The sequence below is a fragment of the Mustelus asterias genome, chromosome 3 (genome assembly GCF_964213995.1).
Source record: "Mustelus asterias chromosome 3, sMusAst1.hap1.1, whole genome shotgun sequence".
NCBI lineage: Eukaryota > Metazoa > Chordata > Chondrichthyes > Carcharhiniformes > Triakidae > Mustelus > Mustelus asterias.
Genome location: NC_135803.1, coordinates 55082455 through 55097717, shown reverse-complemented (window position 1 = coordinate 55097717; position 15263 = coordinate 55082455). Strand labels below are relative to the sequence as shown.

At 43.9% G+C, this 15263-nt stretch overlaps 1 protein-coding gene across 2 annotated transcripts in view; it reads right to left on the bottom strand.

Annotated features, from left to right (window-relative positions):
• The window catches only part of mfsd1 (major facilitator superfamily domain containing 1), a 58753-nt gene extending 51774 nt beyond the window's left edge, over positions 1–6979 (bottom strand). Inside the window, exon 1 of one of the 2 annotated variants that reach the window (XR_013497433.1) lies at positions 6603–6979. Coding sequence is in view for 1 of the 2 variants with exons in the window: in XM_078208998.1 (XP_078065124.1) it covers positions 6603–6747 (145 nt within the window). In the remaining variant the exon portion in view is untranslated. The remainder of the gene's footprint in view (positions 1–6602) is intronic. The other variant, XM_078208998.1, reaches the window with a different exon arrangement.
• Between the last annotated feature and the right edge of the window lie 8284 nt (positions 6980–15263).

The window sequence follows — 15263 nt, the reverse complement described above, 5'->3', positions numbered from 1 at the left end:
TCCCTGGGGCTTTGCCACTAGATAGCTGGCTAACAGCTTTCGTGACTTCGGCTACTACTGGTGGGTCATCCATGGCGCTGTTCATATCAACCTGGGGAATCCTGTCTATCACCTCATCGTTAATAGATGGCGGTCGGTTGAGGACGGCTTCAAAGTGTTCAGCCCATCTCTGCAGGATCTGAGCCCTCTCTGTAATGAGAGTTGTACCATCTGTACTCAGGAGGGGGGAACTCCCGAGAGATTGAGGTCCGTAGAGAGTGTTGAGGGCTTCATAGAACCGTTTCAAATCGTTTATGTCAGTGTATCCCCGTATTTCATCTGCCTTGGCGCTCAGCCAGGCATCCTGCATTTTACGCAGTTTATTCTGCTCTATCCTGCGAGCACTGGTAAAGGCATTTTTCTTGGCAGCTGATGATGGGTCGTTCTGACAGGCACGATGAAGACGGTGCTTTTCAACAAGTACAGCCTGTATCTCATCATTCTCATCGAACCAGTCCTGCTGCTTGTGGGTAGAGGGCCCGAGTATCTTCAGTGCAGATGAATGGACAGCATCCCTGAGGCGTTTCCAGTCGTCCTCAGCGCTGCCTGCGAGGTGTAGGTCAGCAAGCTTGGTTTCTAAGTCTTCAGCCAGTGCTGAAGCTATGCTGGAGTTCTTTAGTTTGGCCACATTGATTCTTTTCATAACCTTGCTTCCTTGTAGTCGCCACTTGGGACTGATGCGGAGCCTCATTTTGGAGACAATGAGCCTGTGATCTGTCCAGCAGTCAGCACCACACATGACCTTGGTCACTCTGACATCCTGCCTGTCTTTTTTCCTGACAATGACATCGTCGATAAGATGCCAGTGCTTAGAACGGGGGTGCATCCAGGAGGTCTTGTTACGGGTAGGCAGACGGAAGGTTGTGTTGGTGATGAGGAGGGCGTGTGCTGCACAGGTCTTCATTAAGAGTAGGCCGTTACTGTTACACTTGCCTACTCCATGCCTCCCAACCAATCGGCTTACTAGAGCCGGAAAGGAAATTGGCACCAAGTGCACACACAGGGCAACTGTCCTGTTTATTCTTGGCCTCGTGTGATCATACACTACTGCAGCGAGAATTTGTACAGAGAGAAAACAGAAAAAAAGGGTCAGGCAATCTTTGGAGATCATTTTGATGACCCGTTTTTCAACATCCAGTGACCCAGGTTGCTGACCCCACTTTAAAAAACACGGCTTTATCCTTTGTTAGCCGTTTTTAATTCCATAGCTGGAAGCCACTGAGGTGCGTGTACGGGTAACAAGTCATGATGTTTGGCACAAAAGAACAGCCACGTTGATTGCGTCTGTTCTCAAGTGCCTCCAGACCACAATCGTGCAAGTCACCTGAGTAATTACAGTAATTAGGACCAAGAATGACGCCACTAACCCTATTCTGAATACTTAATAGCTTTACATTGCTACTTTGCGATTCTGCTAAACAACCCAGGGGCCCTGTGCTCCAATGCAGGATCAATAGCAGGTGTGAATACGGGATTTTAAAAATTCATTTATGGGATGTGGGCATCGCTGGCGAGTTCAGATTTATTGCCCATCCCTAATTGCTGCCTTCTTGAACCGCTGCAGTCCATGCGGTGAGGGAGGGGGTTCCAGGATTTTGACCCAGTGACAATGTTGAGTGACTTGGGAGGGGAACTTCCAGGAGGTGGTGTCCCCATGTGTCTGCTACCCTTGTCCTTCTAGATGGTGGTGGTTGTGGGTTGGAAAGTGCTGTCTAAGGCGCCTTGGTGAGTTCCTGCAGTGCATTTTGTAGATGGTGCACGCTGCTGCTACTGCTCATCAGTGGTAAAGGGAGTGAATGTTTGCGGATGGGGCTCCAATCAAGTGGACCGCTTTGTCCTGAATGGTGTTGAGCTTCTTGAGATTTGTCGGAGCTGCACTCTCCCAGTAAAGTGTAGAGTATTCCATCATACTCCTGACTTGTGTCTTGTAGCTGGTGGATAGGCTTTGGGGAGTCAAGAGGTGAATTATTTGCCACAGGATCTCTAGGTTGCGAGATCATTATTTGAGGGGGACTGAAATACATTTTCAAGCTCACCTATAACTGTCCTACAGCTGATAATAGTTATTTTACAAGATTGATAATACATTTCGTCACCACATCTCACAACTTTGCATTCGTTCACATTAAACAACATCTGCTCCTTGTCTGCTCAGTTCCCCACCATTGCTCTCCTTTTCACCCTGACAAAGTATATCCACTACTTCGTATTCTTGAACATCTTTCATTTTCCCTCTGTACATTTATTTTCTAAAAGTCTGATTCCATTTACCCCCACCCCACTTAGTTCATTACTAATTAAACTAAGTTACCAGCATCTTTAGAATAACAGAAACTATCACACGTACACGACTGAACTTAACAACAGATTAGTTACTTGTAGTAAATCAAGACAAAAAAAGTAAGGTACATCCGACCCTATGTTGCTTTATTCCAGTTTCCAAACTGCCACGATAGCTTCTGCTGTGGGGTGTAAACCATGAGGATAACATAACAGTCCACACATCAATACCTAATAAGGTTTTGAAGACAACTCACTTTGTAATGAACTATTACGTCCTTATATTTATTATGAAGTGCATGCATGAACAATGCTGTTCCTCGTGTCCGCTACCAATTTCACAGATTCATAGCTTTGTTACAGTGCAGGAGGCGGCCATTTGGTCCATCAAGTCTGCACCAGTTCTCCACGCAAGTATCATTGCTTAGTGCCATTCTCCTGCTTTTTTTCCTGTACCCCTGCACAATATTTCTATTCAAGTGATCATCCAGTACCCTCTTGTAAGCCTCGATTGAACTTGCCTCCACCACACTTCCAGGCAGTGCATTCCCAATCCGATCCACTTGATGTGCAAAAACTTTCTTCTCATCATATTTCCTTCTTTTGCAAATCACTTTAAATCTGTGATCTCCCATTCTCCTTATGTGAACATAGAACATAGAAAAGCTACAGCACAAACAGGCCCTTCGGCCCACAAGTTGTGCCGAACATGTCCCTACCTACTAGGCTTACCTATAACCCTCTATCTTACTAACTTCCATGAACTTATCCAAAAGTCTCTTAAAAGACCCTATCGAATCCGCCTCCACCACCACTACCGGCAGCCGATTCCACGCACCCACCACCCTCTGAGTGAAAAACCTACCCCTAACGTCTCCACTGTACCTACTCCCCAGCACCCTAAACCTGTGACCTCTTGTGGCAACCATTTCAGTCCTGGGTAAAAGCCTCTGAGAATCCACTCTATCAATACCCCTCAACATCTTATACACCTCTATCAGGTCACCTCTCATCTTTCGCCTCTCCAAGGAGAAAAGACCTAGCTCTCTCAACCTATCCTCATAAGGCATGCCACCTAATCCAGGCTACATTCTTGTAAATCTCCTCTTTCTATGGCTTCCACATCCTTTCTGTAATGAGGCAACCAGAACAGGGCACAGTACTCCAGGTGGGGTCTGACCAGGGTCCTATACAGCTGCAGCATTATCTCCCGATTTCTAAACTCAATTCCTCTATTGAAGAAGGCCAGCATTCCACACGCCTTCTTAACCACAGCCTCTACTTGCGACGCTGCTTTGAGCGTCCTATGAACCTGGACCCCAAGATCCTTCTGATCTTCCACACTGCCAAGCGTCTTACCCTTAATATTATATTCTTTCATCCTATTCGACCTGCCAAAATGAACCACCACACACTTATCTGGGTTGAAGTCCATCTGCCACTTCTCCGCCCAGTCTTGGATCTTATCTATGTCTCGTTGCAACTGCTGACATCCCTCTACACTATCCACAACTCCACCAGCCTTTGTGTCATCAGCAAACTTGCCAACCCAAATCACAAAGAGCAAGGGTCCCAGAACAGATCCCTGGGGCACTCCACTGGTGACTGACCTCCATGCTGAAAAAGACCCATTTACAACCACTCTTTGCCTTCTGTGGGCAAGCCAGTTCTGAATCCACAAAGCAATGTCCCCTTGTATCCCATGCCCCTTCACTTTCTCAATGAGCCTTGCATGGGGCACCTTATCAAACGCCTTGCTGAAATCCATATAAACTACATCTACCACTCTTCCCTCGTCTATGTGTCTAGTTACATCCTCAAAAAATTCAATTAGGCTCATAAGGCATGATCTGCCTTGGACAAAGCCGTGCTGGCTATTTCTGATCATACTATTCCTCTTCAGATGTTCATAAATCCTGCCTCTCAGGATCTTCTCCATCAACTTACCAACCACTGAGGTTAGACTCACCGGTCTATAATTTCCCGGGCTATCTTTTCTCCCTTTCTTGAATAATGGAACCACATCCGCAATCCTCCGGAACCTCTCCCGTCTCCATTGATGACGCAAAGATCATCGCCAGAGGCGCAGCAATCTCTTCCCTCGCCTCCCACAGTAACCTGGGGTACATCCCATCCAGTCCCAGCGACTTATCTAACTTGAGTAGGAACAGTTTTTCCCCCTTCTACTCTGTCCGGGCACTCATGATTTTGAGCATCTCCATCAAATTTCCTCTTAGTCTTCTTCTCTCCAAAGAGAACAGTCCCAACCCTCTCTAACTTCATAGCTTAAGTTACTCATTCTTGGAACCATTCTTGTAAACTTCCTCTGCATTCTCTCCAATACACTCAAATCTTTGCTATGGTGTGGCATCCAGAACTGTACACAATATTCCAGCTGAGATCTAACTGTGTTGTACAACCTCCTTGCTTTAGTACTCTGTGCCCCTATTAAAAAATCCCAGAATACTATACTGATTTATTAACTATTCTCTCCACTTCTCCTGCTGGCAGAGGTATTCGCAGAGATCTTTAACTTCTCTTTACACCAATCGGAGATCCCTATCTGCTTCAAGAAAATCACCATCATCCCTGCGCAAAAGAAAAGCCAGGCAGCGTGCCTTAACGACAATCACCCAGTGGCTCTAACATCGATCATTATCAGGTACTTCGAAAGATTACTCATGGTCTGAATCAATTCTGACCTCCCAGATTTCCGGGATCCATTACAGTTCGCTTATCACCACAACAGGCCTACAGCAGACGCCATTTCCTGGCCCTACACTCAACTCGGGAACACCTGGATAACAAAGACACTTATATCAGGCTCCTATTTATTGATTACAGCTCAGCCTTCAACACCATTATTCCTACAAAACTCATCTTCAAATTCAGTGGCCCAGGGCTCAGTTCCTCCCTCTGTGACAAGATCCTAGACTTCCTAACGCACAGACCACAACCAGTAAGGATAGGCAACAACACCTCCACAATCATCCTCAACACCAGTGCCGCACAAGGTTGTGCCCTCAGCCCCTTACTATACTCCTTATACACCTATGGCTGTGTAGCCAAATTCCCCTCCAACTCGATTTCCAAGTTTGCTGATAACACCACCGTGGTGGGTCTTAACTCAAACAACGATGAGATGAAATGCAGGAAAGAGATAGAGAATCTAGTAAACTGGTGCGATGACAATAATCTCTCCCTAAATGTCAGCAAAATAAAGGAGATTTTCATTGACTTCAGGAAGTGTAGTGGAGGACATGCCCCTGTCTACATCAATGGGGACAAAGTAGAAATGGTCAAAAGCTTTAAGTTTTTAAGTGTCCAGATCACCAGCAACCTGTCCTGGTCCCCCCATGCCGACACTATAGTTAAGCCCATCAACGCCTCTAATTCCTCACAAGACTAAGGGAATTTGGCATGTCAGCTATGACTCTCACCAACTTTTACAGGAGCACCACAGAAAACATTCTTTCCAGTTGTATCACAGCTTGGTATGGCTCCTGCTCTGTCTAAGGCCGCAAGAAACTACAAAGGGTCGTGAACAAAGCCCAGTCCATCACCCAAACCAGCCTCCCACCCATTGACTCGGTCTACACTTCCCACTGCCAGCATAATCAAGTACCCCAAGCACCCCAGAAATACTCTCTTCCACCTTTTCCCGCCAGGACAGACATAAGTCTGAGGTCACATACCAACCAACTCAAGAACAGCTTCTTCCCTGCTGCTATCAGACTTTTGAATGGACTTCATATTAAGTTGATCTTTCTCTACACCCCAGCTACATTCTCCCTTCCTTCTCTCTGTACAGTATGCTTTGCCTATATAGCACACAATAAACAATACTTTTCACTGTACACTAATACATGTGACAATAATAAATCAAATCAAATTCCCCCAACGTCAAAGAAAGTTTTGTGCAACATACACACATTGCAGATTTACAGGAAGTGACTATCAATAAAGTCAGCCAGGAAGCAGCCCAAATCTCACCAACAACTGCAACAATCACATTAACCACTGATTTTAAATTCACCCAACTAACTTCAGTCATCTTTAAATACCACCAAACACCTGGAGAGACACAGTCAATAAAACAGGTGGGTCCCGGAGAGCCCAGGCAGCAACTTGCAGTTTTCCCAATCTCACCACCCCACTCCCCTCCCTGGGCTGCAGCAGCAGCAGCGGTGGGGAGGGGGGCGGGCGGCTGACGCCGACTCCCCGGCGACAGGCTCTCCCTCATCCCCCACCCCACCCCACCCCACCCCACCCGTCCCACTCACCGAAACCCAGGAAACACATGAGGGCCAGCACCACGAAGCGGTGCGGGCCCCTCCGGGGGTCACACAGGGCCGAGGCACAGCCCGCCCTCGGCTGATCGGCCGGCTCGCCGGTCTCCCCGGCCAGCTGAACCTCTCTCTCCGCCATCCTGTCCCTGTCCCGTGCCCGTCGGCAGCGGCGGCTCCTCGCGCCCGCCCACGTGATCCAGGTCACCTGACCCGCCCCCCCCCACTTCCTGGAGACGGGATGGGGACTTCCTGGAGACGGATGGAGGTCCTCCAGGTGAGAGGCTGGACTGGGCCATCAATCATCCTCTGTGTCAACATACACAGAGTGTGGCAACCCACTCATCCCCATCACATCAATGTTCACCTTCCCCTCTGATACTGACAGGAGGAAATATTAAATATGACAAAGCACAATCCATTTTCTAGTGAAAGGAGACATAATTCTGCTCTCCCAGTTTGTGATTGAAGTTCTTCCAAAGGTCTGGAATACAGTATTTCCAACAAACATGGAATTTAAGAAACAATAATGGTCACGTTCAGTGTTTTTTCATTTTTGCTACTCACGTTTTTAGATTTGATTTGATTTATTATTGTCACATGTATTAGTATACAGTGAAAAGTATTGTTTCTTGCATGCTGTACAGACAAAGCATGCCATTCTTAGAGTACATAGGGGAAAAGGAAAGGACAGGGTGAAGTATATAGTGTTCCAGTTACAGATAGGGTGTGGAGAAAGATTAACTTAATATATGGTAGGTCCATTCAAAGGTCTGGTGGTAGCAGGGAAGAAGTTGCTCTTGAGTCGGTTGGTACATGTTCTCAGGCTTTTGTATCTTTTTCCCGACAGAAGAAGGTGGAAAAGAATATGTCCGGAGTGCGTGAGGTCCTTGATTATGCTGGCTGCTTTTCCGAGGCAACGGGAAGTGTCGAAGGAGTCAATGGATGGGAGGCTGGTTTGTGTGATGGACTGGGCTATGTTCACAGCCCTTTGTAGTTTCTTGCAGTCTTGGGCAGAGTAGAGGCAATACCAAGTTGTGATACATCCAGAAAGGATGCTTTCTATGGTGCATCTGTAAAAATTGGTGAAAGTCGTAATAGTCATGCTGAAGTTTTTTAAATGTATAGATGAAGCTCGATGGCCATATTAATTGCCCATCCGGAGTTGCCTTAACCAGTCCTGGCTTCACAATAGCTTTATAACACCAAAACATGGACTTTAATTGCAAATTTAATGTAACACGTTACAGGAGCATTATAACAAAGTATGACACCGAGCCACATGCACGGTAGCACAGTGATTAGCACTGCTGCTTCACAGCGCCAGGGACCTGGGTTCAATTTCCAGCTTGGGTCGTTGTCTGTGTGGAGTTTGCACATTCTCCCTGTGTCTGCGTGGATTTCCTCCGGATGTTTCGGTTTCCTCCCACATTCTTAAAGATGTGCTGGTTAGGTGCTTTGACCCGAACAGTCGCTGGACAGTGGCAACCAGGGGAATTTCACAGTAACTTGATTGCAGTGTTAATGTAAGCCTTACTTGTGACTAATAAATAAACTTTAAGATGTTAAGTCAGTTGACTGGCCACAAGCTTGGTCAGAGGTGGATTTTAAGCAGTGTCATTAAGGAGGAAAGTGAGGTAGAGGGAGGGAATCTCAAAGCTTGGGGCCCAGGCAACTGAAGCCACAACCACCAGTGGGGCACCCTGTGTCCTACCAGGGCCTGGCAAAATCCTCCCACTTACCTGGGTATCTGGCTCCACTGAAAATCATTGTCAGAAGATCTCAAAAGTTCTTTCCAGACAATGATCACATTTCAAATGCTGTCATTGTTGTTACTTCGATAAACACAGCAGATCGTTTGCATACAAATAACACTGAGATAAACTGGTGGTTATGTTGGTTAAGGGATTAATTGTGTTTAGATCAATGAGAACTCCATTGGAACTATGGCTACTCTAATGTCCACTTAAAAAGACTGATGTGGCTTCTGTTTATCTTATCCAAAAGATCACAAGCTCTTTGAGCTTACTGTAGCATTCCCTCAATATGGCACTCCAGTGTTAGTTCAGATTATGTGCTCAAGTTTTGCAATTGACTCAATCTTGTATTTGCTTAGCAAATACATAGTGTACACAACTTTTGTAACAAGCAGCTCTCTTTCCTTTCTGGTAAGTTTCAAAGTATAAACATGTGTTAAATAGCTTACCCAACTGTCTTTTCATTTCTCATAATAAATACTATTGAATTTCTTCTTATATCTTCCTCTTTTTTTGAAAGCCGACTGCCAGATGAAACCTGGGTAGGCTCAGCTCCATTTGGACATCTGTGCATGCTCTTAGCTTTGCTTTCTTTCAATCAATATGTATATAAGAAGCCAATGTAATGAGTTATCTGCCTATTGCCACTGTTCAAAATGCATGCGATATCACATTGCCTGCCATAGCCAACAGAATTAGTTTTCTTTTTCCAACCCTCACTGTTAGTAAATATTGTCATATGCACCACGGAAGGATACTGTTGGTAGATGTTGGTAGATGGCCAAGCATATAATGCAGATAATTAGCAAACATCGACAATATGAAACATTCGTATTGTGGTTAAAAAACACACAGCTATCGACATCCTTGTGAAATAACTGATTCGACCCTATTAATTTGGTAGTTAAAGTCATTCTAAAATTTAATAGTACTAATATTTTGATAGATAGGTATACTGATGAATGTGATTGCAGCAATATGCATTAGTGGACTGGTACTATTCTGTTTCAAATATGTTATGATATTTCTTTCACTGTGAAAACCAACTAATATTTGATGTAATTAAAAGAGAAGTACCAGAACGCCAAATGACACAGGACGGTGATAACAAAATGTAGGACTCAGTGCTCGCAATTTAGATTTTGCCAGAATGTCCACATGTACTTGTATATTTTTGCATTTCTTCTTGTGTACTTCATAAATCATTGCAATATGGAAACACTGCAAACACATTGTTTATTAGAATCTGCTTTGTTATACTTCCTAACCAAATTCTCAGCCTTGAGTCAAATCATCCAGTTTTGTTTATTTGCATCCTGAGACCTCATCAGGCTCCAAAGTATGAACAGCACAGTTCAGTGTGATAAACGTGGGGCAGGAAGTCTAATGAATATATAAGTTGGATGTCTCCTGTTACTATGTATCACAGAAACAGCCATTATGGCCTGGTGGTTTGCACAGAGGAACCATCAAGTGACAAGATGACATTAAGAGAGAAGTTTCTGGACTTTAGTGTGGCAAGCAGTGGTAGGGAGGTAAATGGGGCTTCCCTAGGACAGTGATGGCCCTTCTGGGAAGAGCTTATGGGCAGTCAGAAGAAAAATAGTTACAGTAGCCAAATCTGATTATCTTGGGTGTGCAAGGAAATGGGTGGTATGAATTTGTGTAACTGTAATAATTACTATATTTTTATGTCTAAGTCATGAACATTTGAACAACTGGCTTGAACCTGAATCACAAGGAATCATTTAACTAATTAAGCAGAATTCCTTACAAATTGGTGTCCCCGAATGTCTTTGAATTAAAATGTTAAAAGAAACTCAAGTTATATTACTAGGCATGGTTCCGTCTCTAAGTAACAAATTGAATACTGGAGTTAGGCACCATAGCAGAAGATTTGGTTCTATATTATTCAGAAATGTGTAGACAAGAAGCCAGGAGTGTGCAGATTATTAGCGCTGAAGCAAAATACTGCGGATGAAAGGTCATTGGTGACTTGCAATGTCAAATGCTGTTTCTCATGCTGCCTGACCTGTTGAGTATTTCCAGTACTTTTGTTTTTACTTCAGATCTTTAACAAATGAGGTTAACACTCTTGGAAATATATCAGAATTTACATAAAAGATTTTATGTAAATAAAAGAAGAAAAAGAAAATTAAGCAGCATGATTGGAAAGCCTTGATCACTTTGTAGCAAACACAGAAAATAGTTCAATTAAATGAAAAATTAGAAATGAGATAAAGGAGAGGCAGAGAAAAATAAGTGTAGGTTGAGTGAGATTGCGAAGATGATGGTGAACAAAAAGCTGCAGTGCGACTCTGTCTAATTTACAGATTGTGATATGCGATAAGATCAGAAAATTGATGCGTGTGCCAGAGCTTGGTGGGTGAGAAGGGGCTGGTAGAACAATACCAATGGAAAACCTATGAACTGGGTGCCACCTAAAGAGATGTTCTTATGCAGTAAGTGAAAGACCGGAAAACCATTGGAAAGGGAAGCAGTCGCGAGATGTGCCAAAACCAGATTAAGGAACTGAAAGATCATTTGGAGTAATGGCACAATCTTTTGCCTGCAGTATCATTTGACAGGTTGGAGAACAGAACTATGGGGAGGGGAATTTGTAAATGGAAGGAAGTAGCAGGGTGACCTGAATGCAAATTGTGATAACAATGACTCAGAGGGAAAGGAATTGATCATTTATATGATGTACATCTTTTTTTGTTACCTAAAGTGTTGTATAGTGGAGATTGTTGCTCGGGATTTGATGTCACTTCCAGTGAATACATTAATACAACAGAGCTTCAGTAAACTAATAAGAATTAATACAGTTACATGACATTTCTTCACCCTTTAAATTGAACGTCCCAACAAGTTCAAAAGATCAACAACCAATAAATCAGTCACTATTAATATGTCTGGAGGTTGTCGCTCTCGGAAAGGATGACAGTGAACATCTGGCGTCTTCTTCTTTACACTGATGGTAACCTTGCTGTTTTCATCTTTACACGAAGGTGGTGGGCTTAACTGGCGTTGAAGCAGGAGTTACAGGTTGTCTCGATGTCTGATCTGATTCCAGCGGATCTGTTCTCCCAACCAACAGCTGGTCCGCATGTCTCCTCCAGATAACGTCAACTCTAGTCTGTACGGTGGAACAGACAGGTCCAGTCTGTGCAAGGATTGTGGAAGAAATCGATTTCTCTCCTGTGGAGGATAATTCTTATTAACTTACTGAAGCTCTGTTGTATTAATGTATTCCTTGTCCTTGGTGGAAAACTCTATGCTTTGATTTGTTTCCTGCCATACCATTTGTCTTTGTTGTTGCTGTTGTACAATTTCTTTTGTGTGGAGGGTTCAACAGATCCAGTGCTAATCATAGTTGTCTCTTTGTCATTAATAATGTAGGAAAGGTATTGATCACTGAATGTACAGTATTCCTCTACACTTGTAGGAATTCGTTAAGATGTTTGATCAGTGAACCTTTTGCCCTGGTTGCTCTCAGGGTATGTTTCATGGTTTGGATGAAATGTTCTGCTAGTCCATTTGTAGCATGCTGATATGGTGCGGATGTAGTATGTTGCAAGAAACATTTGAATTCTTATGAGACAATGAGGGGGGGGGGGGTGATTCCCACAGCGCTGCTCTCGCAGGGAGACATAAGCGGAGGCTGTTTAGCGGGCTTCCCATTGGGTGCCACGGCCTCCGCGTGTCTCTGGGGGGGGTGGGGGGGGAGGGGTTGTCAGATGGCCAGCAATGTGGGGTCGCAGGCTGGCCAGCGATTGGGAGGCTGGCAATGCGGGGCTACTGCGCATGCGCCAATTTCCGCTCTGACAGATCAGCGCATGTGCAGTGGCCCGCTCAGCACTCTGCTGCCAGCCTCTTCAGCGGGAATAGGCCCTGCCTACAGATTTTTATTGTGATTCACGTTAGGACACTCTGATGCACAGTGTGGGAGATTCATTTTGAAAATTCCGCTTAAAAAAACCAGCGGGAGTTACTCCAGTTTTCACGTAAATTCGGCACATAAAATTTTTTTGGGAGAATCCCAGCCAATATGTTGAATACCATGATCTTGTAAGGAGCTTTCTTGTGAGGCAAATTGGCATTCGTTATCAGTTAACAGTTGTTAAGGGAGTGATCACTCTGAGCCCCCATAGAAGACATCTTGATTGTAGTGACAGCTCCAACCTCCTGGAGTAGTACAGCTTCAGGTTGGATGTTAGTTCTGAGGTCTTCCATCGTAATATCATATCCATCCATGAGAGTATCGGATTGCTCCGAGTATGCTTCCTCGCTTGTCTAGAAGTGACTGGTGTATTACCTACTTGCTTGAAGTAGAAGATCCATTGCTTTTGCATCTTGAACCTTGAGTAATGCTTCTTTGGCTTGCACAAAAGCATTATTACATTGATCCGACCACTTCCACTTCTTGTTCTGACGCAAGAGGTTATGTAAGGTTTCAGAATAGTTGCCAAGTTTGGAACAACTATTCTGCAGTAGTTCAACAATCCGAGGAAGGAATGTAACTGATTAATATTCTGAGGTGCAGGTCCCTCTGTAATAGCCTTAATTTTTGAAGGAGATTTGTGAAGATGTCAATCACTTGTCCCAAATACTCAATGGAAGACTGGAAGAACTCACACTTTTGAATTCTCAGACCATAGTCTTCCAATCTCTGAAGCATGGCAAGCAAATTCCAAAGATGTTCCTCTTCGTCTCTTCCAGTGACTAGGATGTCATTCAGATAACACTGGACTCCACTCAGTGGATCAACTCAGGATCTGATCTATTGCTCTTTGAAACAATGCAGGAGCTGAAGTCAATGCCGAAATGAGCCTTTTTGTGTCATGATTGTCAGAGTTTTCTTGTGACTGCTTGTCCACATTCAACTGCAAATAAGCCTGATTCAGGTCAATTTTGCTAAAATGTGGGCGTCCAATCAATCCCGCAAACAAGTCATCGATGTGGGATAATGGGTAATATTCTGCACATAATCCTGGATTAATAGTGACCTTGAAGTTTCCGCAAATCCTTACGGATCCATTTTCTTCATGACTGTAACTATTGACATGGCCCATTCACGAAGCTGACAAATTTCAAGACACCCATCTTCACAAGTGGTTCCAAGTCAGCTTTTACCTTCGACCTAATAGCGTGTGGTACAGACCTTGCCTTCAAGCATTTTGCTTGGCTTCCTTGTTTTATTTTCAGTTCAACTATAATATCTTTTATGCTTCCTAATTCTCCACCAAACACAACTGTACACTTCGTTAAAATTTCCGTGAGGCCTGTTTCTCAATTGGTCGTCATGTTGGATTCGGCCCAGTTTAGTCAAATCTTTCCAACCATGTTTGACTCATCAGTGCTGGACAGTTACCTTTTACCACATGTAGAGACAAGTTTGTTGTTTGCCATTAAGTTGCGGAGCTACTTCGATACAGCCCTTCAGTGAAACTACTTCACTGATGTATGACTTCAGCACTATCCTTGACGGCTTCAAGGCAGTGTGTTCAGCTTTCCCTTTGTAAACAGTTTCTGTCACCAACAAGATTGCTGCCCCAGTATCAACTTCGATCCTTACTGGCTGTCCATCCAGCAGTGAGTGGAGTGACCCAGTACTGGTGTGCAGCAACAGCAATGGCTAGTACATTCAGTGATAATTCCTTCTTAGACTGTGAATCGTTATGTTTTTCTCAACCCTTTTGTGCAGCATGGACATTTCTTCTTTTGTTATGTTTAACTGCTGTCTTGGTTTGTTCTTTGTTCTTATTTTTACTTCAAGCTTGCTTTTTCTTCTAGCAGGTATGATAGGCAACAGCTTTGATGTACCATGTCTTTGTACCACCATTCAGTTGCAGAATGCCCTGGCTTTGCACATCGATGATGTGGAGATGCCGGCGTTGGACTGGGGTGAACACAGCAAGAGTTTTAACAACACCAGGTTAAAGTCCAACAGATTTATTTGGTAGTACCAAATAAACCTGTTGGACTTTAACCTGGTGTTGTTAAAACTCTTGCTGTTTGCACATCGATGACATGTATGAATTTCAAGGTGCTTGGGTGTTGATTCATCCGCCATTGTGTGTAATTGCGTACACAAACTCAATTTCTAAGCTTCTTTAGTAGCCAGTTTCATCAAAACAGCAATTTCCATAGCCTTTTCCAAAGTAAGGATACTCTCAGTTAGCAAACTTTTCTGTAGTGCTTCGCTGTGCAGCCCACAGACAAATCTGTCCCAAATTGTGTCATTCAGCATATCTCCAAACTCTCAATATTCTGCAAATCTTTAGCACAGCCATGAATTGCACAACGGACTCCCCCTCTTTTTGCTTTCTTTTATGAAATCTAAAGTGCTCTGCAATCACCAAAGGCTTCAGCGAAAAATGTTCCTGCAAAAGGTCTATGACTTGTTTATATATTTTAGTGCCTGCCTTCTCAGGTTGCACCAAACCTCTAAGGAGATTAAACAGTTTTCCCCCCCATCATGCTGAGGAAAGTGGGCACTCTAATATCTGCGCCACAATAGTCAAAATGCTCAGTATAGGAGCACCACCACTCCACATTTTCAGCAAGGGGTCCCACTACACTGAAAACTTCAGCCACTTTTTCTACTAATGTAAGTTTCCTGTATGCACATTTCACAACATGTTTTCAGCAGCTACCTTTATTTGTCTTTTGCACAAGGCAACAACCCGAACTTCAGTCTCTTATTTAACACACCCAGCTCTTTAAATGTTCTGCATTAGATTGTCATTACTCATGTCCACATAGCCTGTCATGCCTGGGGCACATGCAAAAAGCTTTTTTCGATTCCTGACTTTTTCTCTTCAATATTCTTTGTCCTGGGTGGCTAGCAATGTCATTCACCATCCTCGTCGCCAGTTTTTATGTTGTATATTGGAGA